This window comes from Pseudonaja textilis, chromosome 2 (genome assembly GCF_049901715.1).
Source record: "Pseudonaja textilis isolate UNSWEBS1 chromosome 2, rPseTex1.2, whole genome shotgun sequence".
Taxonomy (NCBI): domain Eukaryota; kingdom Metazoa; phylum Chordata; class Lepidosauria; order Squamata; family Elapidae; genus Pseudonaja; species Pseudonaja textilis.
The window spans coordinates 215,913,765-215,940,282 of record NC_141991.1 but is presented as its reverse complement, the minus strand read 5'-3'; the positions used below and the strand labels follow the sequence as shown (position 1 = coordinate 215,940,282).

At 34.8% G+C, this 26,518-nt stretch overlaps 1 protein-coding gene across 1 annotated transcript in view; it reads left to right on the top strand.

The window, feature by feature from the left end:
* Positions 1 to 26,518, top strand: part of LOC113445422 (uncharacterized) — a 56,363-nt gene that overhangs the window by 15,748 nt on the left and 14,097 nt on the right. The window contains exons 4-8 of the mRNA XM_087927018.1: positions 353 to 452; positions 1,915 to 2,003; positions 6,936 to 7,050; positions 8,479 to 8,598; positions 14,451 to 14,681. Coding sequence (XP_087783144.1) covers positions 353 to 452; positions 1,915 to 2,003; positions 6,936 to 7,050; positions 8,479 to 8,598; positions 14,451 to 14,681 — 655 coding nt within the window. The remainder of the gene's footprint in view (positions 1 to 352; positions 453 to 1,914; positions 2,004 to 6,935; positions 7,051 to 8,478; positions 8,599 to 14,450; positions 14,682 to 26,518) is intronic.

The following is a 26,518-nucleotide window of genomic DNA, read 5'->3' as shown; positions in this document are numbered from 1 at the left end:
AAAGACAGGAAGTTTACTAGGAAACAATAAGATATTAGCAGTTTTTTTTTAAAAAAAAGTCTAGGTTCTACAAGACAATAATTTATTTTTAATACAATAAAATGTAGACAATTTTAAGAAAAAAAGTAGTAGGAGTTTTGAATGATCAGCTCAAAAGAGACCCAATAATAAACATGTACTATAACTACAATTTTTTGAATCAATTTTAATGAATGTGTTAAAAGTGATGCTTTTTACATTACTTTTAACACATCCATTAAAATTGATCCAAAAATGTAATTGTAGTACTAAATGTCAGCACAGCCTTATGTGAGCTTTGAAATTATTTTAAGAAAGATATTTTATATTTTAGAAGCCAATATGAACAGCTTATAGAAGAAGGAAAGAACAAATGTTTGGATGAAAGACGGGTCAGTTTTTTAAAGGCTCAAGTACTACAGCTGGAAAGGCAGGTAATACTATATACCTTTGTGAAACACCTGCATTTAATTTTAGATAAAAGATTTGAAAGCTGCCAATGTTTAGGAATCTAAAAAACCCTTTTCTGAAATTGTGTTTTGAATTATCTAAATAGAGGTAGATAAAAATATTATAATCTCAGTATATTGTAATCATGGAATGAGTATTTAGAGAATTTTAAACTTGGAACAAAGGGCACATTTTAAGAGTATTCTGATCTTGGGAGCAAAACTTAATTTTATATTCCACATCTTGTAAGTGCTGCTGCTGAGCTTTTTAATACCTCGTCATCAACATTTCTTCCACCTAACCAGTACAACAGCAGAGCTGTGTTGGATCATTTCTACTATAAGTTTACATTGAATGGAGTGAGGTTCTGGAGTGAGGGGAGCAAAACAATTAAACACATGATAAAGCAGAAGACTGTATGGAAATCTGTAAATAAGCTGTTATTTTTTAAAAAAACAGCTCTTATGGGAAAATTAGCATTCATATGGATCTATGAATGGATAGTATGGACAGTTTAGAAGTAGAAAATATAAATAAGTAAATAAACGTGTTAAGTTGGGCTTTATGCAGAGGGATGTTTGTATGTACTACAGGTGCCAATGGTGCCAGGCCCTCCCACTCTTGAGGTACCTCTGCATAGACATTAAACGACTTACATGGTTGCTTAACTATTGTGATGGGGACAGCTAGAATTGCAGTCATTGAGAAAAGCAGTCGTGGGCACCTCGCTTAATGACTTCAATGATTTACAGCCAAAATTCCCAGCTCAATTATGATAATAAGTCAAAGATTATCTGTAATATATGAAGCATACAAATGCCTTGTTATATTGAGATTGTATAAATGCAAAAACTATTACAGTAGCTCAGGGTTGATCTTTGGTGTATGTGTGCTCTGTATGCATCAGTGACCTGTGACTGTGCCAAGTTTCAGCATGTATTTAAAAATAACCACAGTGCCAGCAAAAGCCACCCTAGTGGGGAATTGGTGGAATTAAAGTCTGGACATGTGGAAGAATCTAGGCTGAAAATAGCAATAGCACTTAGACTATTATACCGCTTCACAGTGCTTTTACAGCCATCTCAAAGCAGTTTACACAGTTAGCATATTGCCCCCAACAATCTGGGTCCTCAATTTACCCACCTTGGAAGGATGGAAGGCTGAGTCAACCTTGAGCCATTCAGAATTGAACTGGAGTGAGCAGTGAGTTAGCCTGCAGCACTTCATTCTTGCCACTGCACCACCACAGATAGTTTTTATTTTTGAGATTGTATGATGGATGCAGTACTGTGCCCATTTAAACTTCATGTTTTTCTTCTATTCACAGATATCATGAGGGAATGTTCTTTTCAATTTCTTAAAGGAAAAAAAAAAGTTTGCTTAGAGACAAGAAAGCAGAAATGCTTTTAGGGATGATTCTCTGTATGTTTTTTATTTCCCTTTCAGGTGGTGCTGCTTACAGAAGGATTAAATTCCCGAGCTGTTCTTATGTTGGAGTTAAACACATCTTTAGAAGCTCTTATTGACAAGGTTAGGTAAGCAGTGGAAAGACGCTATATATCACCACTATTGAAATGACGTAGATATGGAAATGCTTGTTACAGGTTTATGTATATTGAACATTAAAAGAAGGGGACAGGCCTCTTAAAGAAGTAGACATGCATGTTTATCTTAGTAGGTAGAAAACAAACACAGTACATATCATTATAGAGGTTCATACATTTGATGTTGTGTCCTAAAACAGAAAGGACTAATGGAATCCATTCATCATTTATTTAGTATTTTGCTGATATGAAATCTCCCTTCTCATAGGTGTCAAGTTACCAGATCAGGGCCTAGCAAAAAATCATAGATTTACTAACATTACACAACTAAGCTTGACCCTACTTCACTTGGCTAAACACTTTCAGACATGGTTTAGCTAGATTGGAATTTTTAGTGTAAACAAGAATGAAGCCACGCACAAGAATTGATTATCTACTGCTAATGTAAACTTGTATAGAAACCTTCCTAAATAATTTTCCAGCTATTAGTAGTTATTAAATTAAGTATAGATTTGCAAGAAACAAAATAGGATGATAATGATCATGCAATTAGTTCCATGCAGGCTGGTTTTAGACACTGGTTCACGTGTAAGATTTGTGTTTTGTGTGGGGAACAAGAACTTAACTATGTTTTTCTTCTAATGCTCTCCTCATCTTGGTTGCTCTCCTAACCAGTTATATGTCCTTCCTAAAATAAAATGCTCAGAAATGGATACAAAGTGTGATTTGATGAATACAGGATAAAGGAAGTATTTTTCTTGACCTTGACACTGTGTTGCTGCTGCTGAAGCCTGAGATTGTACTTGCTTTTTTTGCAGTTTGTGGTTCCTGATCATCTGTTTAACCCTTTGTTCATTATAATCCTTTTAGTAGGTTATTATATTTATCCCTTTATCTATGAAGAAATGGAATCCAGCCCTTAGAATGTTCCCACCAAAGGTGTTTATCTGCCATTTACCTTATTGTGAATTTTTTTAAAAATTCAGTGGTTGGATTAATAAGGTACTAGTTAATTTTGGTCATAATATACAATAGCTGTGGCCCAGGCAATGTATGAACCATTAATTAAGACTCAAGAAATATTCGTAGAACTTTACATATTTGGTTTGTAGAAGCATAACGTAGAATTAGAAAAAAACCATTTTTGTCTCTGTTCCTTTTTGAATATGTGTATGTGTGCATGTATGTATGTTAGGAATTGATAGTCACCTAACAGTTGGGTTGGAAATATATAAACCAGGATAGACATTTAACACTGTTTCTTTAAGGGAATGCAGTAATTGTAATTGGGTGTGGTTCCTCAAACGGCCATAAGATGGAGCCAGAAACCTGGATTGTTCTGTTCTGTTGTTGGTAGTTGCTCATTGCTAGATGTTCTGTTGTTCATTGTTTTTGGTTCCTTTATTTTTCCTGTTGACTGTTGCTGATTGTTGTTCTTCTTGGATTGCTGTGAGTCTGTTTACTGAACTGTTCATGATACTGGACTTTGTTATTTGGATTATCCCTGGACTGAATACTGACTGCTTTAACCGTGTATGACTTGGACTGCCTGTTGGACTTTGCTTAACCGTTTACTGGAAGTAAAACCTACATTTTACTATTCAGTATATCTGTGTGCTGGTTGTGTGTTATTCAACATCACTCTCACTACGTCTCCCTTTGTGCACTCATTCTCCTAATGGGGAATTACCTCAACAATATATATTTTATATACATATTGTATATATTTTATATACAAATATATATATATATATACACACACACACACACACACACACACTGCTCAAAAAACTAAAGGGAATACTTAAACAACACAATGTAACTCCAAGTCAATCACACTTCTGTGAAATCAAACTGTCCACTTAGGTAGCAACACTGATTGACAATCAATTTCACATGCTGTTGTGCAAATGGAATAGACAATAGGTGGAAAGCATATGCAGTTAGCAAGACATCCCCAATAAAAGAGTGGTTCTGCAGGTGGTGATCACAGACCACTTCTCAGTTCCTATGCTTTCTGGTTGATGGTTTGGTCACTTTTGAATGCTGGCGGTGCTTTCACTCTAGTGGTAGCATGAGAGGGAGTCTACAGCTTACACAAGTGGCTCAGGTAGTGCAGCTGATCCAGGATGGCACATCAATGCGAGCTGTGGCAAGAAGGTTTGCTGTGTCTGTCAGCGTAGTGTCCAGAGCATGGAGGCGCTACCAGGAGACAGGCCAGTACATCAGGAGACGTGGAGGAGGCCATAGGAGGGCAACAACCCAGCATCAGGACCGCTACCTCCGCCTTTGTGTAAGGAGGGACAGGAGGAGCACTGCCAGAGCCCTGCAAAATGACCTCCAGCAGGCCACAAATGTGCATGTGGCTGCTCAAATGGTCAAAAACAGACTCTATGAGGGTGGTTTGAGGGCCCGACGTCCACAGGTGGGGGTTGTGCTTACAGCCCAACACCGTGCAGGACGTTTGGCATTTGCCAGAGAACACCAGGATTGGCAAATTCACCAATGGCGCCCTGTGCTCTTCACACATGAAAGCAGGTTCACACTGAGCACATGTGACAGGCATGACAGGGTCTGGAGATACCGTGGAAAACATTCTGCTGCCTGCAATATCCTCCAGCATGACCGGTTTGGCAGTGGGTCAGTAATGGTGTGGGGTGGCATTTCTTTAGGGGGCCACACAGCCCTCCATGTGCTCGCCAGAGGTAGCCTGACTGCCATTAGGTACCGAGATGAGATCTTCAGACCCCTTGTGAGACCATATGCTGGTGCGGTTGCCCTGGGTTCCTCCTAATGTACGACAATGCTAGACCTCATGTGGCTGGAGTGCGTCAGCAGTTCCTGCAAGACGAAGGCATTGATGCTATGGACTGGCCTGCCCATTCCCCAGACCTGAATCCAATTGAGCACATCTGGGACATCATGTCTCACTCCATCCACCAACGCCACGTTGCACCACAGACTGTCCAGGAGTTGGGGGATGCTTTAGTCCAGGTGTGAGAGGAGATCCCCCAGGAGATCATCTGCCACCTCATCAGGAGCATGCCCAGGCGTTGTAGGGAGGTCATACAGGCACGTGGAGGCCACACACACTACTGAGCCTCATTTTGACTTGTTTTAAGGACATTACATCAAAGTTGGATCAGCCTGTAGTGTTTTTTTCCACTTTAATTTTGAGTGTAACTCCAAATCCAGACCTCCATGGGTTGCTAAATTTGATTTCCATTGATAAATTTTGTGTGATATTGTTGTCAGCACATTCAACTATGTAATGAACAAAGTATTTAATCAGAATATTTCATTCATTCAGATCTAGGATGTCTTATTTTTGTGTTCCCTTTATTTTTTTGAGCAGTGTGTATATATATATGTATGTATGTATGTATTATGTATGTATGTATGGTATTCAGCTTTGTTCGGGTATTTTCCCACATCATCATAGTTGTGCTTTTAAAGTTGTAGCAACGTTTCGGCAGAATCTCATCTGCCATCATCAGGCTTCTGTATTGTGTTTCTCTGTCTCTCTCTCTATATGCACACACACACACACACACACACACACACACACACACACACACACACATATACATATACATATACACACATATGCATACACACACACACACATACTCAACTATTAGATGAAATGCATAAAATGTTTATTATAAATAAGAATAAATAATAATATGTTACAGTTTATCTTATTGACTCTGGGTGCAGAACATATACTAACACTTCAGAAGGGAATGGGGATGTTGAAAAGGGCAATACCTGGTAATCAAAAGAAATGAACAAGTTTATGTGAGAAGATATTCATAAGATAAGTGCCGACATTGCCTTGGCTACATCAGAAACTCTTTCAAGAAAATAAATGGAAAAGAGAAAGGTAAAGAGAAAGAAGAATTCAGTTTTAGGCTGTGATATGATACAGTGAATTGCTTTATAAAATAAAAAATATCTACAGCCTTGCTTGCTGTTTAGTAAATTTCATTTACTTTCAAGCTATTTTCGGTTTGATATGAGTTTTGAGAAAAATAGTGATCTTTCTGGGATGTAGTGATTTATTCCTGGGTTGACAGATATAGATCACTGTTTATGGAAATGTGTTTGTGGACTGAAATTTGATAAGTTCTTGTTTTCTGAGATGCCTTTACCATTAGACTAGGATAATTTGCATTGAGCTGTAGAATGAAAATTAGTAACCCCAATATATTGTGTAGGCTGTCTCCAGAGCTCTTGGGTTCCATGGTTAAACTCTTCAGACACTGAAGTCTATTGTTGCTGTTTTAGGCTCTGTCAGGATCACCAGGTCAAGAAGCAGACATTGCAGAATTCCAAGAATGCTACTTTATTGTTATAGGATATAATAACAGAAATGAAAGCTTGTTCAAATTTCTCTCTGTTTCATCTCAGTGTTAAACAAAATCAAGTTGGGGTTGTTTTGAGTTCCCTTCTAACACTTCCTTCAATTAATGTGTAATCTCCTGTCCAAGTCCTTCTCTAATAGCTGTTTCGTGCTTTTCCCAAAGTCACTTCTAAACTTCTTTATAGTTAGTTAATATATTTTGCACTATATGGTTGGAAAACATGCCTATTGTATAAAAGGAACATGTTGATTCCTAATTATTACAGTGAATCAAAGAGAAGTTTAAATTGTGTTTCCAAAGAGAAGTTTTCAAATATGTTTCCATAATCTGTATTTGTGTTGGTTTTACTCTGGCAACATTTACCTGGAACTTTAAACTGTTTTTAATGAATAACTTCATTTTTGCAAAATCAGCTTTATATTTAAACATTATGGTATTCAATCTCTGAAATTTTAGAAGTGAAGTTCAGATTTATGCTGACTAACTATGAAAAATGTGACATGAAAATAAATTAAAGCTGTCATTAACATTTTTAATGCAATACAAATATTTATAGGTCTTTCCTTAGCACAGAAGGAACTGCATCGAAAGTAATCATTCCACATCCAGAACTTCTTCAAATTATCGAGATGTGCCAGGCAATGAGATACAAACTGCAGAGAAATCAGCAGGTGAGTTTTGATAGCATGAGGGATCTATTTATATGAAGAATTTGTTTCAGTTAATGGACATGGGGCATCTGTTAGGTTTGTCAAAAAAGTCAAGATGGTGGTTGAGGTTGTGTGATCAAAGTTCTAAACTTTTCTAATATATGTGCAATGCATTGCACTGATGTAAAAAGAAGCCAGGTCTTCACCCATGAGGTCAAGGCTGCCATTTGACTTTACTCCACTGATTAAAAGGTTATGAATAAGACAACTAAAAGAATACACTGAAAAGTTGTATATTTTAACTGCAAGTAAGTATGTTGCTTTTTCAGAAGTTTAAAAATGTTCATACAGTGTAAGAATGTGGATTTTATTCATGCTGGGAGAAATTTCCTATTACTGTATTGTATAACTTGATCAGTTCATAAACTTTTGCAAAGCTGTGGTATCAAGATGTCATAGTAATGGTTTGTCTATGATTCATTTATCATATCTCTTCAGGGATATTCACAAAGCTTGATCCCTGCATTTGGAAGGGCGACTTAATTTTGCAAAGTGTAAAATAAAATAATAGATAGTAAAACTATTAAAGGTTGGATACAAATAAATAAAGAAGAATAAATAAAGTGACTTTTTGCCCCTCCCAACAGCACAAATCATGAATATTTCAGGCAAATTGAAAAACATTTATTAAGATGATGTGTATTTGTGTGTGTGTGTGTGTATTAAATCTATATCAGATTTAAAAAGTATTAAATTCAGGATATGTGATCCATCAGAAAGCAGTCAATCAAACAAATAAAGTCATTAATTAGACATGAGACTTAAACAATAGAAAGCAGTGGTCCTAGATAACATTCCATAAAGGGCAAAGGTATTACGTCACCTTTTCCAGTTGAGTTTCTTAATATTTGCAAGTGTATCCAAGAACTTCCAGAATATGCTCCCCTATTATTTAGTTTCTGAGAAAGCTAGTTCTTGCAAATAAAAGGGGGAAAAACAGTTTGGGGTAAAAAGAAAGCATGATTTCCTGAACTAGTGCTGATATTCTCTTTATTAAAAAGCTAATAATGAAGCCGAAAATTCTAAGGAACAATTTGGGTCTGCTTCAGATTGATTACTTTGAAATGGGCATAATTAGAAGTTAGTAAGAAATTAGATAAGTGGAAGTGGTTAATTGGTAACCTTCTGTTAGAATAATTGCTTTTAGTGTTTTGATTAAAAAAGCTACATGCAAATTTAACTTTAATTTTTTTACATTAATGAAATAAAGCATTTTGATAATTAAAAGAAGGAAATGTTTTAGAGCCTGTACATATTTATAAATGTAAAATTTAACTTTTTAATTTAATTTAATTTAATTTAATTCAGCCAGTCTAAATCATCATAGTTTATGTATTTAATTCAGTGTACATACTTGTTTTAAAATATCCTACTATGTGTTTCTTTCAGGTTTCTGATCTGTCAAAACTTGCATTGCCTTGGACACCTGGAGGGAATCTTGTTGTCCAGCCGATAACCCTTTTGGATGTTTGTTATGGCAAAATAGAAAATTTAAATCTTAGATATGTGGTAAGCTTTAATAATATGAAAGTCATTATTTTAATTGCTTCCTAGTTTTTGTATTGTGTAAATGTCATTTTACTCTTTTCAACCCAATAAAATGTTGGAAAGAAACAGTGTGAAGGGGCTCAGGACTCTATCCATCTGTCTGTCTATCAGCAGAATAACTTAGGAAATAGCACAAATTTGGCAAAGCAGAAGTTGACAAGAAGGATCAGTGTTAAAATAAGCTGGAATTTCAAGGAAGCTGTGGAGAAAAACATTGTAGTATTTATTATTTAACCAGTGCCACATAACAAAGAAAAAGTTGAGTGAGTGAATGAGTTAATGAGTCAGTCAGTCGTTCAATCAGTCAGTGTCTGTCTATCTATCTATCTATCTATCTATCTATCTATCTATCTATCTATCTATCTATCTATCTATCTATCTATCTATCTCTATTTTATATAGTTGCCCTTCTCACAAACATATCATTCTGGGCAGCCTAAAACAAATCTAAACAATATCAGTGAAATGCTGCTAACTAATTTATTCATCTTCCCTCCTGGTCACTTGACCTCAATTGGAGCATATATAGTTAACTCACCAATATACACAAATGCAACATGACCATAGAGAAGCACCCACAAACACACAGATACAATGTATATGCAGCAATCTCATTAGATTTACTCACACATAAACCAAGGGAACCTGTTTGTATTTTTCCACATAAGAACGTCATGTATGTATACACACAATGCGCGCACACACACACACAGATATACACGTATGTTTAGCCTTATTAGAACTTACAGTTATACAGAGACAACAACATATACATATACTCTAAGGAGAGTGAATACAGCAGACAATTTTGTGTTACATTTTAAAGAAATACAGTACATGCATACAAATGGCCACCAATAAAGATCCTGGAAAGAAGTCCAGAAGCCATGCTTGTATATTTCCTTACCCATTTATTATTTATTGTATTTTCAAATATTTATGCCAATTAGTATTAATAACAAACATTTTTTCTTTTTTCTTTTGGGTTGTAGATGCCCAGATCCTTGATTCATTAAAATTGAATCAAAAGGGTTTTTTAAACATGAAAGCATTATAATATAATGGCAAAATTATGTACCTGATAGAATTATTTTGATTAGATCTCCCAAGAAATGACTTATGCAAGCATTTTTTTCATAAACAGTCATATCAACCGTATGTAATTAAAACAAAATGAAAAAAACACTTTCTTTAAATTAGTCTGGGTTATGCATTGATACCAACACATTTGTTCTGCATGTGGTGCCTGAATATTCTAGCATATGCATTTGGAGGGAAGGTATTTTGTTCATAACTGTTTCTTTCATTTAGCTCAAGAGTCCACAAGTATCATGAAGAATTAATTTGTGCCCTGGCTTATTGTAGAGAAAATGCTAATGCAGCTGGAGGTTTGATCTGAATTACAATTCTGTAGCAGTAGTTTAGGGATCAAATTTAAATATCCCGATGCCAGGGACAGTCATTTGTGACTAAGACAAGTAATGATGCATTGCTTTCCAAACTCTCAGTTTTTGTTAATTATCCACAAAATGCCAGTTCTTGATTTTGGAGTGGTAAGTGTGGAAAACAAAGCAGTCCTTGATAGCTGACATGTAAAAAGAAGAAAAATGCATTTCAACCTCAGTAACGTATTGAAGGTGTCACTTTAAAAACCTGGACTGAAGCAAATTGGCAATGACAGCTCCTGATTTCTACTGATCTCACTTGAAAAACATTGAGAAAGGTGTCTCTGCAAAGAAGCTTCCTTGTTGAATTATTCATGAAACAAACTTCATATGGAGCACCTGCTGAGAAGAGCTTGCATTGCATATTAACATAGGTGCATCAAGCTTTCTTGTTAAGCCCTACTTCCACAGTGCCATTTGCTGTGACAGTCATAATACTCCATGTTGGAGGCAATGACAAATAGAAGGCTTACATTGGGGAACATTTCACATTTTTAATTAGCTTTGGGAAAAGGTCACCTTGTAGAAATAGGAACAGGGTGACATTCATTCTTTTAGTACAGGTTTGTAATTCTAACGTGTTTTTTTTTCATCTTGTAGTCTACTCTTAAAGTTTATGGAGCTTTCATACTAACTAAAGCAACTTATATAATAACGCATTTATTTAGCATTACAATCAATTAATTTAAATGAGATATTTTATTAAAACTTATCCAAAATGAGCGGATTATTACTTTGTCTCCCAGTTTTTAATTTTGCTATTAGGATACATAGCTATATATCTTTGCTTTTGTTATTAACAAGTAATTCAGCCTGCCTTCCAATATATGGGGAATCATATGTGTTTTTAAACATTCTGTGTAATTAAGTAGTGTGGGCTGTGTGTCTGAAGTCTATTGTTCTTTTTCTTTACAAAGCAAAATCATTCACTGTTTAAAAAGTAGAATTAAATACACCGTATTTATATTTATACATAAATATGATATATGTAATTCTACTTTAAACAGTGAATGATTTTGCTTTGTAAAGAAAAGGAACAATGGATAAATATACCATACTATAGAATTAAATATACCATATGGTATATGGTAAAAATGGTATATTTAATCCTCTGTCTTACTTCTTTCAAACAAACTCATTGATCAGCAAAGGACTGTCTTTGATTATACCAGATGATATTGATTGAACTGAATTGTACAGAATTAATAATATTTTTACTTTCTCAAATACCTATTCTGTAAGTCCTTAATTATGGCATTCTTTGTTAAAATTGAGGGCTATGAGAAAAAAGGGAACTGAAGGAATTAAATGAACATATGCATGCAAAGACTGTCCATGGACCTAATCCAGCCCATGGATGCTTAGATCTGGCCCACGGGGCCACTCTGGAAATAGCGAAGGAGTGGCCTGTGGTGCCTCTGCCAGTGAAAATGGAGTTTTGGAGGGCCATGTTTGGTGCTTCTAGGCTCCATTTTCAGCCACGACAGCCTCCTGCAGCCCTTTGCCAGCAAAAACAGGTCCTGGAGGGGCAGGCGGCCGGGGTCCATTTTTGCTGGCAAAGAGCTAACAAAATAAACTAACAGCAAAACAAAAGGAGAAATGTTTCCCCTTTTGCATATGAGCATTCAAGAAGGGACAGGAAAGGAGAAAGGGAAAGAGGAAAGACAAAGAAAAAGAACAAAAGATAGGAAGAGAGCAAGGAAGGAAAAAGAAGGAAAGAGGGGAAGGAAGAAGAAAGGAGAAGGAAGAGGGAAAAAAGAAGAAGAAAAGGAATGAAGGAAAGAGATTATAATGAGAGGGAAGGAGGGCCTGAGGGAAGTACTGTCTTAGCACTTGATCACCACAGGTGCCCCCGACACAAGTGATATAGAGCTGGCCATGTCTACCCTAATCATGCCTCTCTGCCTCCCCATAGCCAAACACAACCCTGATGCGGCCTTCAAGGAAATCACGTTTGACACCCCTGATCTAAGCAGTTGTTTGAGCCTTGTAAAAATATGGCTGCTTTAATAATTTGGAAAGAGGTGTTGTGTATATGTACTCCTGCATATTGTGCTGTAGTGTTTTGAAAGCATGATGGCAGTTATTTTGGCTGAGTTGCTGTTTTGCTGATTACTAATAAAAGTGCTTCCATTGATCACTAGAGAAATGGGTGAATTTTCTTTTTCAAAATATCTGTATATCATTTTTATGCATGTTCAGAAAGCATACAGGTGTTTTAGGAAAGGGAACTTGTTTTCAAGCTCAACTATTATGCTGCCTAATTATTGAATATATTTAAGGCAAATATTATTTATTTTATGTTAGCATACAGTTCCCTGGCTTGGTGTAACATATTAGCAAATTTATGTTATCACCTTTCTGAATGTGAGTATAAAAACCTGTCTAACTTTTATAATGAAGGCCATAGAGAAAATTAGTTGGATAATGTGAAATATGTTAGATCTTTCTTTTGAACTTAAATAGTGACAGCAACAAGGATTGACCAAATTGGACGGACTCTTGATTGGGCGATCTCCTTCTTGTGCTATAAAATGAAGTGATCCTGTTTGTTGTCCATTGTTCTTCATCTGTTGTTTGCTCACACCAACAACTCCAATAATAAAATGAAATATTTTGAAATTATTTGAAAACATTCTCTTAAGAATCAGGCAAAGTGAATAATTTAAAATGTAATGCAAAAAAAGGAGTCTTTCTGTAATTAAAGAAATACATTTCAGAAAGCATTTTAATATTTATCCAATATTTATCCAATATTTATATACTATCTATCCAATATCTACAAAATATCAACATTTCAAACCTGATAAAGAATTTCCATTAGAAGAGGAAGTTACATATCCCTATTTCCCATTGCCTTGCTGTTCATTGTATTTTTCTTATTTGTCAATTGCTTACAAGATAATAGGTATAAGTAATAACATAGTTATGAATACATGGATTCATATAAGAAAAATAAAAAATATATAAAAGAAACAATAGGACAGGGACAGTAGGCACGTTGGTGCTCTTATGCAAGCCCCCTACAGACTGAGGAACCATTTAGAATTAAATGAAAATACCTTTTGGATTGGAGGACAACAAGAAGAAATAGACAAAAATAGCCTTCTCTCCATTTGTGCCAGTGGGAATAGCCTTTCTCCAGACCTAGTCTCAATTGCTATTTCCTGTCTTCTGCACAAATGAATGACTTAGATATCTTTCACTAAAGCTCCAGAATAACATTGTCTGGATCAAATCTGAATTCAGTTTGCCTTCCCTATTATATATAGTTTAATTATTTTATGTTTTGAATATTAGAATTGATCAGTTGTCTCATTTTTAAATGTGCATGGACTAAGGTATGTGTTTGGGTTTGTGATTTAGTTTCCTTTTGGTAGCATGTATCTTCTACTGTCCTTTCTGAATACGTCTATATACAATATGTACAGGTATTTTGTATTTTTTCACTATATTGAAATACACGTTTTTCATTGGCAGTTTTCTATATACAATGGACAATATCAATTGTAGGCAGCATAATTATGATTAATAGAAGGGAACATCAGTGATTAAAATGAAATTTTTCAAAACTCTGCATTAAAATCAGAAACCTCATTCACATTGTGGTTGAGTTGTCACATTTTTTTCCCATGGTTTGTTATTTTAAATCGATACTTGTCTATATCTTCAGAATGGATGATAGCTAATTTTTTTGTTTTTTTGTTTAGCAGCACTTTCCTTACACTTATGTGCTTTTGTCTCTAACTTTGGTAAAATTCTAATCTCTTTATGTTGATTACTTCAAATGAGCTCTTACAGTGTCTTTTTCATTTTCACTTGATGAAAACATGCTGTTCAGTACATTGCAAGTAACAGCTGGCTAAAAGTTTAAACAGAAAAAGAACATAAGATTCTGTGGTAGGTAAAAGATAAACATTCTCATGTTTATACTTTCCTAATACTCTGTTTAGAAGTTTGCAATTTTTAATCTCTCCCTCCCTTTTACTACCCTTGCTTTAAGCCGTTCTTTTGGAAAAACAATCAACCCTGTTTGGAGGGTCGCTTTGATCTCTGTTTTTTTATTTATTTTAAGAAGCTAGAAGTCTGGCAATTTGTTGTGTTTTTGACTTTGTCAGATCATGCCCTCTCAACACATGTTCTCTGCAGATGGCTTGGAAAGGGGGAGAGGGGGAAAGCACAAGCAAAATGCCTGAAGTGTGTGTGTGTGTGTGTGTGTGTGTGTGTGTGTGTGTGTGTGTATCAGTGTGTTTGCTGTTGTGCTTGCAGATGCCCAGTGAGGCAAGTGGCCTTTCACCCCCCATAATTAACTTGTTTTTATTTCCTCAGTTGTTTATCATATTTATCGTTTTTGTTTTGTTTTTGTAGAGTGCTCTTGAAGGAAAACTGAGCAAGTTGTGGAGACACCTGCTTGCCATGAGGCAAAATCTGAGTTTCTTGCTTGCCCCAGGACAAGTGTCTTCTGAAACAGCTCATCGGATTCTACCAACAGTTGTTTATGCTCGGCTGATAAATCAAGTAGTTAAGTGTCATCAGGCTGTGGAGGAATGTTGCAGTGATTTGCTCACTTTGACACTTCTGGTACCTTCAGCTCCTTGGGTGAGTGTAAGATGTGGTACATTGAAAAGTGGCAGTTTAGGTACTACTCCAAATACTACTGAAATACTTAAAAATCTTTTGGAATCAGGCTTTAGACTTATTATAATCTCCAATGTTATTTGACCTGAGACAAAAGATGCCATTTTCTCAGAGACAGAGAGAAAATGTGACAAATTGCTTACTCGTATTGTCATTAGCTAAAATGCTATGCGTCATAGTTACTTAGCATGATTTAGTAATCATGATTTAGTAATGTTTGTGTAACATGACATCATTGCAAATTATGATACATGCAATGTCATTTGCTGCTCTTGGGCTCCCTTGCCCCCTTCATAGTTTTTTTTTGTCTTCCTTTCCTTCTCTCAAATGTAACGTTCCATACCAAACTTCTTTTTAAGCATGAAATAGAATTTCAGAGTTTGCTACTCAGGCTCTCTCTTATGTTTTATGAGCAAGCTAGAAGTAATGGCACGCTATTTTCTTTCTGTATTAGAGGTGAAAGATTGGATAACACTGGAGCATAGAAGACCTCTGGTGTAACTTTTCCGGTTTCTCCATTTTGCAGGGAGGAAATGGGTTAGATACTGACTCCATAAAATGGAGTGATTTGATATCAAGGACAAAAGTGGACTTTAAAAGAACTTTCAAAATAGGCTCACCTTTTAGAGATGTAGTCCTTTGTAAGGACTTTGAAAGTGGAAAGATAATTAGATCATATTTTGATAATATTACACCTGAAATGCTTTGGACTATAGGTAATATGCCGATAAAGCACTTTGAAAATGATTTATTTCCTTTTTTCATTTGAGAACAATGTGCCTCCTCTCTTCTTTTTATATCAAAACACATATGGGTTTTCATTTATTTCACTTTGTGCCATTGAAGTATCATCTACCTCAATAATTTCTTCTAGATCTTGTTCTTTGCTCTTTGTTTTGTAGTCTGAGGACATACTGGTTTTATGACCCCAATAAATACTTTTTAACTGAACATGTATCAATATCTTCAGATTTTTTAGTACACTGGAAGCTTGATGGAATAGAAATAAGCATTATTTTCTGAAGAGTGGCATGCTATAAAACATCTTTTCTAATGTTATTTAACAGCTTTTTAAAGAAAATGAATTAATTTGAATAAATAAACCCCCACTGTTATGCAACATTTTTAGAAACAGATTTTCTAACATCGTGCAAGTTTTGCGATTTTCAGACACAAGTACACTTTTAAACTGTTAAAGCATGTTCAACATATGCTTCTCAAGAAAAAAAAAGGACTATTAGTAAAAGGAGTAAGTTGAGCCTTTCTGCAAGATGCAATTTTAGTGTTTTATCTTAACGTACAAACAATATAAATAAATATCTTGGTGTAGAAAGTAGTTTCCCCCCCAAAAAAATTAGAAAAACTTTCAAAATGTTGTGGCAAGGTTCCCTTAGATTCTTATTGAGATAAATTAGTGTGTTGTGAAATAAGTTGCTTTTATTTCAAGACAGTAGAATTTAACTCTTTATGCAGATTAAAATCTTCAGTTAATCATAGGAAATGTAGATGTCTCTCAAATGAATAGCGTTCATGAAAACTATGGTAACCTACTTTGAAACATTCTTAATTATTTTCATTGATTCTTTGTTTTTTTAGTAGATTCATGAAAACTTTATAGCTAAACTTTAATTGAAAAATGCTGCTAAAGTAGAATTAAAATGCCTCTCTTATTCCATCTATTTTTATTAGATAATTAGGGATGCAAGCTAATAGTTGTTAATTTTGGGATTCAGCTCTATTGAATATAAAGAGGTTTAATTCTCACATAATATTAGTTAAGATTGTACTGCACTATTTTCTTTAAGAAATAAAATAATATTTTGTCATTAAAAAATAATTACAGGTGTAAACAGACAATTGTAATATTGAAAAGATTATTATATTTCAGAAATGATACTAAATAAACTTTTTCAAGACTGATTCTACATATTTCTTTCATTTATTACTAACTCACTTATGTTACTGGTTTTTCTCTTTCACAAGTTCAGGAATGACCACCAATATGTATAGCTAAAATAAATTATCTGCAAAACAAGAATGTCGATAAGCTTAGTAAAATTTCAGGATTTTCAGAAACATATCACAATAAAAATTAATTTTCTTCCATTTTGGGAAAGACAACTATGATTATGCTGCTTCTTCTAGTCTGAAACAGTTTCAATATATTGTCAATTTATTTCATTGAACATCTTATTTCTTTTCTATTTCTGTGAGGAAAAACTTAAATTGTACCAAATTTAGGATGAATTTTTAATGCCAGACTTGAAAATGATCTTTGCTTTTTTTCTTACACAAAAAAATTGAACACAAATTCACATAATTAAATGAGTTTGAAAAGAAGTGCAAATAAACATATTGGTTCCATCCCTCTTCTTTGTAATAAATGTTACAAGGTACATTATTTCCCCTATTTATTCCTATGATGAGATCAGTTTTAAATACCATGTCTTTATTTGGATTCTAAAATGCTATTTTTCTGGAAGAAACATTGAATATATTTTCTGTTTTAAATCACAATCCATGTTAAATATTTTCCCCAAGCTGAATACCAAACAGACAATAACATGCATTTAGAATTCTTTAGAAAAGTAGCTGTAAGGAGAGAAGGAAGTATTTGAAATATGTCATAGCTCTTTGGAAAAGATGCAAATCCCTTCAGACAGAAATGCCCTTTAGACATGAATGAGTAAGAACTTGTTTATCCTGAGGCTCAGGCTAGTAGATGCTGAAAAGACCATCTCAATGTTCAGAAATTTTTTAAAAAAATCAATAATAGTATCAGTTCTGGGAATACTATGGTGAAGGTGTGAGCTGAGAACTAATGAGATGAATTCACAAATGAAGATATGAATATACAGTTTGGTGTTTCGTAACATTTCATTATCTATATGCATGAAAAAGAAGAACAGATTCAGACTGCATGCAGTTACTTGTTTTTATAAATTAATGCCTTGGAAGATATTGGGACCTGTTACTTCAAAATATTGCTGTAAATTCCAGAAATTAATATGTTTCATGTTAAAATTATAAATATTAGAGTCAGGTTTTTGGGAATAATGCCGAAGTTGAGATAAAGGGATCATTTATTGATTACTTTTCAGTTCTGAATTCCACCAATCAAATTTGTAAGCAATGTACTGTTTCATTGCTAAAGAGCCATAGTAATAGCACTTATATACCACTTTATAGCACTTTACAGCACTCTCTGAGCATTTTACAATATCAGCATATTGCCTCCAACAGCCCTCATTTTACTGACCTTGGACGGTTGGAAGGCTGAGTCAACCTTGAGCCAGTAAGAATCGAATTCCCGGCTATGGGCAGCATGAATACTGCATTTTAACCATTGCATCACCTCAGCTCCTAATTCTTTTTCTGTTCTGAAAAGTTACCGCTGCCCATGATTTACACCTCCTATACAGACAGATGAGAGGGGAGGAACGCAATGCTTAGAATGAAAAAAACCTGTTCATATATTTTATAAGATAATATCATGCAAGTCCTTCCCCAAAATTGTCTGGGAAATCACCAAATGGATACAATATATTTGTATTAATGGGAAAGGTTCGTTCTTTTCATTCTCTTCTCTTAAGGCAAACTTACCATATATGGACTAACACCCATTATTCTCCAAGTTATTGTAGAAGGTGCTCAGGTTGAGGAATCCTGCTGTTGGTGTTTAGTGTTCTCAAATATCCCTCCTGCCTTTTGGAGCATCTTGCTCCCCCAATCCCCCAGAGTGAGGTTGAGTCCAACCTCCTGCCTTCCACAAGAGCTTAAAGACCTGTTTCTGCCAGTTGGCTTGGGGCTCCAAGGGAAGTGGTTCACATTGGGGGCGGTTGATATATTAATAACAGATCCCAACTCCCCTTCTCTATACTCATCCTACTCTCTCCCTCTCCCTCTTTTAGTTAGGTTGAGTATTTGTATTTTTATAATATTTTATTTGTATTGTGAATGGGTTTTGTATAGTTTTATCTTTTAACATTCTAAGCCACCCAGATGTAATCTGCATGTAAGGAGCAGTTACTCTGTGGGCAGCCAATAAATAAATAAATAAATAATAATAATAATAATAATAATAATAATAATAATAATAATAATAATAATAATAATAAATATAATAAATATAATTTTTGCTTCAGATGCTATTTCTGGAGGTGCCTGGATTGCTAGAATAAATATAAGCTGCCTGCAAAGCACTTGCCTGCATAGAATTTCTCTATAAATATGAGTTAAGAGTACAATCAAGGAACCCCTTTTCATCATGAATTCTAAATAGCTAATGGGCTAGTCACATGCAAAGAATATCCACCAAACCTCCTTCCCATCATTTTGTCACAATATAGTTAGATGTACCTATTACTATGGTTAAATTTTCTCCTATCCTTAATGATATAATTCATTTAAAGGCTTCTTATGATTAGAAAGAGGCATGTATATGTTTACAGTTATTTATAAAACTGCTTTTTGTATACTGTAATGATTTTGCAGTAATAAAATTTCTAACATATACAGAAAATTACAAATGAAGAAAAAGGATACATCCTTGTCAGTTTTTCAGGAATGAACATTTGTTGTAGTAGAATTTGTATAGACGTTGTTATGCTGCAATATATTATAATCTTACATTTTTAGTATTTTTATCAGTACTAAATATAGTAATTTATTTTAACAAACTCTTTGTTGAGGCAGGATTTTGAAAACAGTGTTGCTTGAATTTAGCTGATCGGCAAAAATGTATTAATTAATAATTAAAATAGATGTGGACCTAATTATCTCTAATTTGACTTTTGAATATAATAACAACTCTATATGAGCACACAAGCACCTAAATTCTCTAGAGGGTTGTGGACAGTTATTTATGGTGTTAGTAAGCAAGGACATTTAGTGCCTCAGGTTAGTGAGAGATTGGTAAGTGGGTGACTGTGATGAATTATTTAAGAGTCTTTTATGTTTTCTTCCCATGGAGATGGAAAGAAAAAAGCCTTGATGAAGTCTCATGAATAAACCTACATTCTCTAGAGTATCTGAATCAAAGGCAAAGGAATTGACATTTGATGCTTTCTGGTCCTGAGTTGATGTAGCAATATAACAAGATTCATTGGATTCTCCATTAAAAGTACCATTTTAGCTAAATTATATCATAAAATGACTTGATTTGCATCTACTCAGATACACAATCAAGCATGTATTTATAAAACAATTTGTTACATTGCTGCGGTAGTAGAATGTACCAGATGTTAAATGTTGTTTCTTTCATACAAATTTCTTAATGCAAATCAAAGAACGGTCAGAAATATGGAAATAGGAAATATAATCTGCATGTAAGGAGAAGTTTTCAATACTGTCATTTCTTTTGGAACAGAAAAATAGAACCCCAAATTTTTTCACCTTGTGTTGTACAGACCGAACCATTTCTCTTGTGTTCTTTCTGGTATGTTTTGGATGCTTTAATCTTTTCTTTATTACTCATAGGGTTAATTATAAGTTTGGTTGGAAATTCTTCTGTAGCTGGGAATTAGATCATTAAGTCTGTGATAGGAATATAGTGTCTAGCCAAAACCACAGGAGTATTTGTAATACAATCTCAGCAGAGCCACTAGACCTGCCATTTAGAAATGCTAGAATTTCATAAATATTTAGAAAGGGTGCATAAATGTCACCATCCTCTTTATGTATCTCTGAAACATAAATATAGTTATGAAGACTTAGCTTAAGGTTCAGGAACTCTGGCTATTCTAGATTTTAATTTAATTCATGTTGGTTTCTAAAAGAATTTTGAAAATAATTGATATACAGAAGGGTTTTCAAGGATATTTGAAACTTAAAAGAGTAAGAGTTATTTTGGGATTCCATTCAGGAAAGACTATATGTAATATAAACATTAATGTGGAAAGAAAACAGCTGTGTTCAGTGGGCATTTTGCATTAGCAGAAAATATTTTTATTCACTGAGTTTTGCAGTCATCTATATTCACATATGTATTCATACGTCATCTATTTCATTATTTTCCTTTGTCCACCAAAAAGGATGGTGACTTCCTGGAATCAGACACAGTGTAGAGGGCTACTATAGATGAAATAAAAATGGCAAATCCATGCTTGTTGGTAAGACATGGATTTCTAACATGTTGTCAGTGGATGCTCTTAAGAATTGCATCCTCAAAACAGCTAAAGGAAATTGAGTATGGCAGTAAATATCAGTAGATCCCTCCAGCTACAATTTTGCTTTCTATAATAGCATTGTTTTTTAAGAGCCAGAAAGTGATATATTATATGCAATCTTTAAAACAGTATTTCAATTTCAAGAGTATTATATAAATGTTGTATAAAATATTTTTATTAATAACCCTACACTTTGGAAGTAATTGGTCATTATGTAGATACATTGTAAGCCGTCCAGCATTACTGTGTGGTTAGATGCGGCTAATAAATTTTACAAATAATAATGACTATAATAATGTTCTTTTGTTACTAATAGCTTCATATTTATATTCATAAATAGTGTATATTTTATCCAAATATACCAAAATATATGGCAATTGTCAAAAGTCATGTTGAAACTTTTAAACAGGATAGATATAATATAATATAATCAACTATTACAGGGAATAAGCACTAACATCAGAAGGAATCCAATATAAACAAGATTGAAATTAAGGTTTTTCTTAATACATGAATATTAATCTGGCCAATTCCTGAAAGTAATTACTTCATTTAAAAAATGGATGAATCTGAAGTTTATATAGGTCTAAGTGAAGGTTGTGCATTTATTTTATTCTTTTAATTTATTTATTTTGATTTGTCAATCGTTTACAAGATAATAGGTATAAGTATATACATAGTTATGAATACATGAAATGGGTACATATAAGAAAAATAAAAGAAACAATAGGACAGGGACGGTAGGCACATTGGTGCGCTTATGCACGCCCCCTACAGACCTCTTAGGAAAGGGGTGAGGTCAATAGTAGACAGTCTAAGGTTAAAGTTTTTGGGGTTTGGGGAAGAAACCACAGAGTCAGGTAGAGTATTCCAGACATTGACCACTCTGTTGCTGAAGTCGTATTTCCTGCAATCAAGTTTGGTGCGGTTAACCTTGAGTTTGTATCTATTGTGTGCTCTTGTGTTGTTATGGTTGAAGCTTAAGTATTCATTGACAGGTAAGTCATTGCAATGTATGATTTTATATACCATACTTAGATCAGACTGAAGATGGCGTAATTCAAGGTTTTCTAGTTCTAGAATTTCAAGTCTGGTGGCATAAGGTATTCTACAACGAGTAGAGGAGAGGAGAACTCTTCTTGTGAAATATTTCTGGACTTTCACAACTGTGTTAATATCAGATACGTAATGTGGGTTCCAGACTGATGAGCTGTATTCGAGTATTGGTCTAGCAAATGTTTTGTATGCTCTAATTAATAGTGTGATATTACCAGAGAAAAAGCTACGTAGGATTAAGTTAACAACTCTTAATGTCTTTTTGGCTATGTAGTTACAGTGGGCTCTAGTACTTAGATCATTAGAGATGAGTGTTCCAAGGTCCTTTACAGAGTTTGGATCATCAACAAGGTCTTGACTATTCAGCTTGTATTTTATTTTCGGATTTTTTTTGCCAATATGTAAGACAGAGCATTTATTTGTTGAGATTTGAAAGTTGCCAGTTGTTTGACCATTCTGATACATAGTTAAGATCTTTTTGAAGGGTAGCAGTATTGTCTGTGGTATTGAACAGCTTTACATCATCAGCTAAGAGAACGCAGTTGCTCTTGATATGATCACAGAAGTCATTTATGTAGAGTATGAAGAGAGTTGGTCCTAGAACACTGCCTTGGGGGACACCACTATTGACAGGTACAGAATGTGATAGGACACTCCCAATTTTGACCATTTGTTGTCTGTTTGACAGGAATGCTTCTATCCAGTTATGCAGTTGTCCAGAGATACCATAAGATTTTAGTTTTAGGAGTAGTTTGTCGTGTACCACTGAATCAAAGACTTTACAGAAGTCTATGTAGATTGTGTCTATTGTTTTTCCCTGATCGAGTTGTGTAGTCCATATGTTTTTGCAGTGTAAGAGTTTCAGATTACAGGATAGTTTTTTTCTGAAACCAAATTGTTTATTAGAGAGTAGGTTGTTTGTCTCTAAGTGAAGGATAATGGATTGGTTAGTAATTGATTCCATGACTGTACAGGTGACGCAGCATAAGGAGATTGGTCTGTAATTTTCAACTAGGCTGGGGTCTCCCTTTTTGAAGATGGGGATGACCATGGCTTGTGACCATAGGTTAGGCAAGGAGCTGGTCCTGAAAGATTTTTCAAAGATTATGCTTAGAGGTTCTGCTGTGGCAGTGGATAGCTTTTTTAAGAAGTAGGCACATATTCCATCCGGTCCAATAGATAGAGATGGTTTTAGATTGCGTAGTGCTTTTTCAATATTGTCTTCTGTAAGATCGATATGTATTAGATCCCTGTAGTTTTCTGTGGTTTGGCTAGGAAATACTGGGCATGATCCATTGTTGTTTATAAATACTGAGCCAAAGAATATGTTAAAGAGGTTGGCTTTAATGGTGTTGTCGCTGCAGTCTTTACCATTAGGTCCTTTCACGGGTGGGATGGACCTTGAGTCTTTTAGTTTGTTGTTTACAAAATTGTAAAAAGCATGGGTGGAATTGGTGCGTAGAAGGTTTTCCTCTTGTTTAATGTGATAATTGGTGCATTCAGTCTTTATCTGGTGGCATAAATTTTTGTATCGGCAAAATTTATTATATTTTTTATATTTATATAAATATATTTATATTATATTATATTTATTCATTAATTAGGCATTTTCACCAAAACTAGGACTCCCGACTTTGGTAGAATTGAAATTTGACTAATTGCATGGAACATTTTATGACATAAAAATGGTCATAAAGCATTTTATGACATAATACAAAGCATCATAAAAAATCTAACATCATAATTTTTTTAAAAAAAATCATAAAATATTTCCAGTCGTCAACTCCTGATAATTTCTGAATACTTCCCTGATTTTTAAGAACATTTATTTATTTGTTTGGTTGTTTTTTTGTGTCCTGCCTTTATTAAACAAATCCAACACAACTTCCGTCTCCAATTTTCCTTGTTGTTCAACAACAACCCTATAAGATAGGTTGAGTGAGAGATTGACTTGTCCAAAGTCACCCTGCTGGCTTTCACAGGTAAGGTGGGACTTGGACTCATGGTCCCCTGCATTCTAGCCTGGTGCCTTAACCACTAGACCATGCTGATTTTTTTCAAATACATTGGAAGTTCTGCCATTGTTGAAAGCATTGAAGAATCTGGTGAGGGACTACAGGTAGCCCTCGACTTACAACAGTTCTCTTAATGATCATTCGAAGTTACACCGGCACTGAAAAAAGTGACTTATGACCATTTTTCACACTTATGACCATTGCAGTGTCTCATGGTCACACAATTTACATTCAGATTCTTGATAACTAGTTCATATTTATGACACATGCAGTGTTCTGGGTCACATGTAATCATATTTTGAGACCCTCTGACAACCAAATCAGGGTCAAGGTTCCAACTGACGAACTCACCTGAGCCAGCATTCTGGGACGATCAGATTTCTCGAAGGACTGTTTTATTGAGTACAATATTTCGGCATGCATGAAAGCCAAACCAGCTCTAATTATTTTCCATGCCAGAACAACTAATTGGACAATGTGACCTGTGACAAAGAGGAAGGCAACCTCCTGGCAACTCCTTCCAGTCTCTGGCCAGCACCTGTTGAGATGACCTTGGTTCCCCCAGGACGATCTGTTGTCATTGCCTGGTCTGACATTCCAAGCCTCTTCCCCACTTCCCCATACTGTGTGGCAAGCTAAGAAATGAAAAGATGACTGTGGCAGCCTAGATCCATTTTTGTTGTGGTTCACCGGCAGCCGGTGCAGATGGCAGCGGAATCGGACAGTGAGAAAGAAAGGAGACCAGTCAGGGAGTCTGGAGAGGACTTGGATGAGGGTCCTGTGTCTGAAGCAGGGATGGGGCCAGAACCATCTGGGAATGGGGTTCTGCCTTTGGAGTCTGGCAGCAGCGAAGCAGAGGACCCAGGGGAGCCTGTGTGTGCAGAGTTGCTAGAAGGTGAGAGCAGCTGAAGCAGAAGGGTGACTCGGGAGTAAGGCTGGGAGATGATTGCCCCTCCCATAAGTGGTAAAAGTCAGACCTTAATGATGAACACTTTGCAGGAAGCAAAGTAGTTCAATAGTGTCTGAGTCCTTCTGGAAGCTCCGTGAACTCTGATTGGTTTTTTTCTGGGACTTTGTTTGATTTATGTTATAATTAATTGGACTTCTGTTTTTTTGGCAGCATTCTACAGCACTGAAAGGCGTGCTCTTATCTGGGGGAACTGTTTATAAATAGTTCTGGCTGAGAATGAAAGTAATTCCCAGCATTGCATTAAAATAGGTTTTGTTTTTACAATAAGTTTGTGTTTCGTTAAGTTTGACGAAACCTGGGTCAGAACAGTTTTGAAGTTAACAGTCAATGGAGAAGCCAGATTCACTTAACAACTGTGTTACTGATTTAACAACTGCAGTGATTCACTTTATAAATGTGGTGAGAAAAGTAATAAAATGGGGCAAAACTCACTTAACAAATTTCTCATTGAACATCATAAATTTTGAGCTCAATTGTGGTAGTAAGTTGAGGACTACCTATATCTCCGCAATGATGACCCAACAATCAAAACTAATTAACCAAAGCACTCATCTATATTTTGTAGCAATTAGTGAATTTTATTTCCTTTATTTCCTTATTTTTTTCCTTTGAAAGCCAAGCTGAATAAAATTGCCTAGATAAGTAAAATTAAAAGAACAAAAGAAAGGTCATTTCATCTGTTTTTGCTGTATATTATTAGACATCAATGATATTGTTTATTTTTTTCTTTCGATCTGCTTATTTACATCTTATTTTCAATGAAGGATAAGTGTAAAAGAAGGAAATATGCAAAAGCTGTTACAATATAAGAAATAATATCAAAACATTAACTCTGGGGAAACCACTCTTGCTGCAAATGTTAAATTTAAAAGAAACAAAAATAGATTAAACAGTAAAACATTATAGAAAGTAGGAATATTAGTTATAATTGGAAAGGGTAATTAGGCTATTGAATGAAATCCTCTGCTCAGTACTCTTTTAGGCTGGATTTAATTGAAGTTCCTTCCCACTGGTGACTTACATGAAGCTGGGATCAACTACAATTCAAAGATCCTTTTCACAATCTTCCATCCTATTTTATCATTTGTTTTGTTTTTACAAAAAAAAAGGAGTTTGTCTCTCAAATTTTACATCTCTCATATGATAAGTATTTAGGCCATTGATAAAAATATAGAAAACTACCAGGACCAAAACCTGTGACATTCATTTTCAGTAATCCAGTCCAGTTTAGTGAGAAATTATTAATCAACATTCTTTAAATACTTTTTAAACTACTATGGACCCATCTAATAACATGGTTACCCAGTCCATATTTAACTGATCTACTACTCAGAATAATAAGGGGCTTTGTCAGAACAAAATATATTATATGCACCGCATTTCTATGATATACTGAGGAAGTTATTCTAACAAAACTGAAATTAGATTGAGTGTGACATTGTACAAATCCTTTTAAATTTCTAGCAAATATTGCATTTTTAAAGGGTTTGGGGTTTTTTAATTAGTTTTTTGTTGTTTCTGAATTGTTCTTTTCTCCTTTTCGAAAATGGGTATTTGCCCTCCTCTAGACATCTAGTACTAAATCAATTT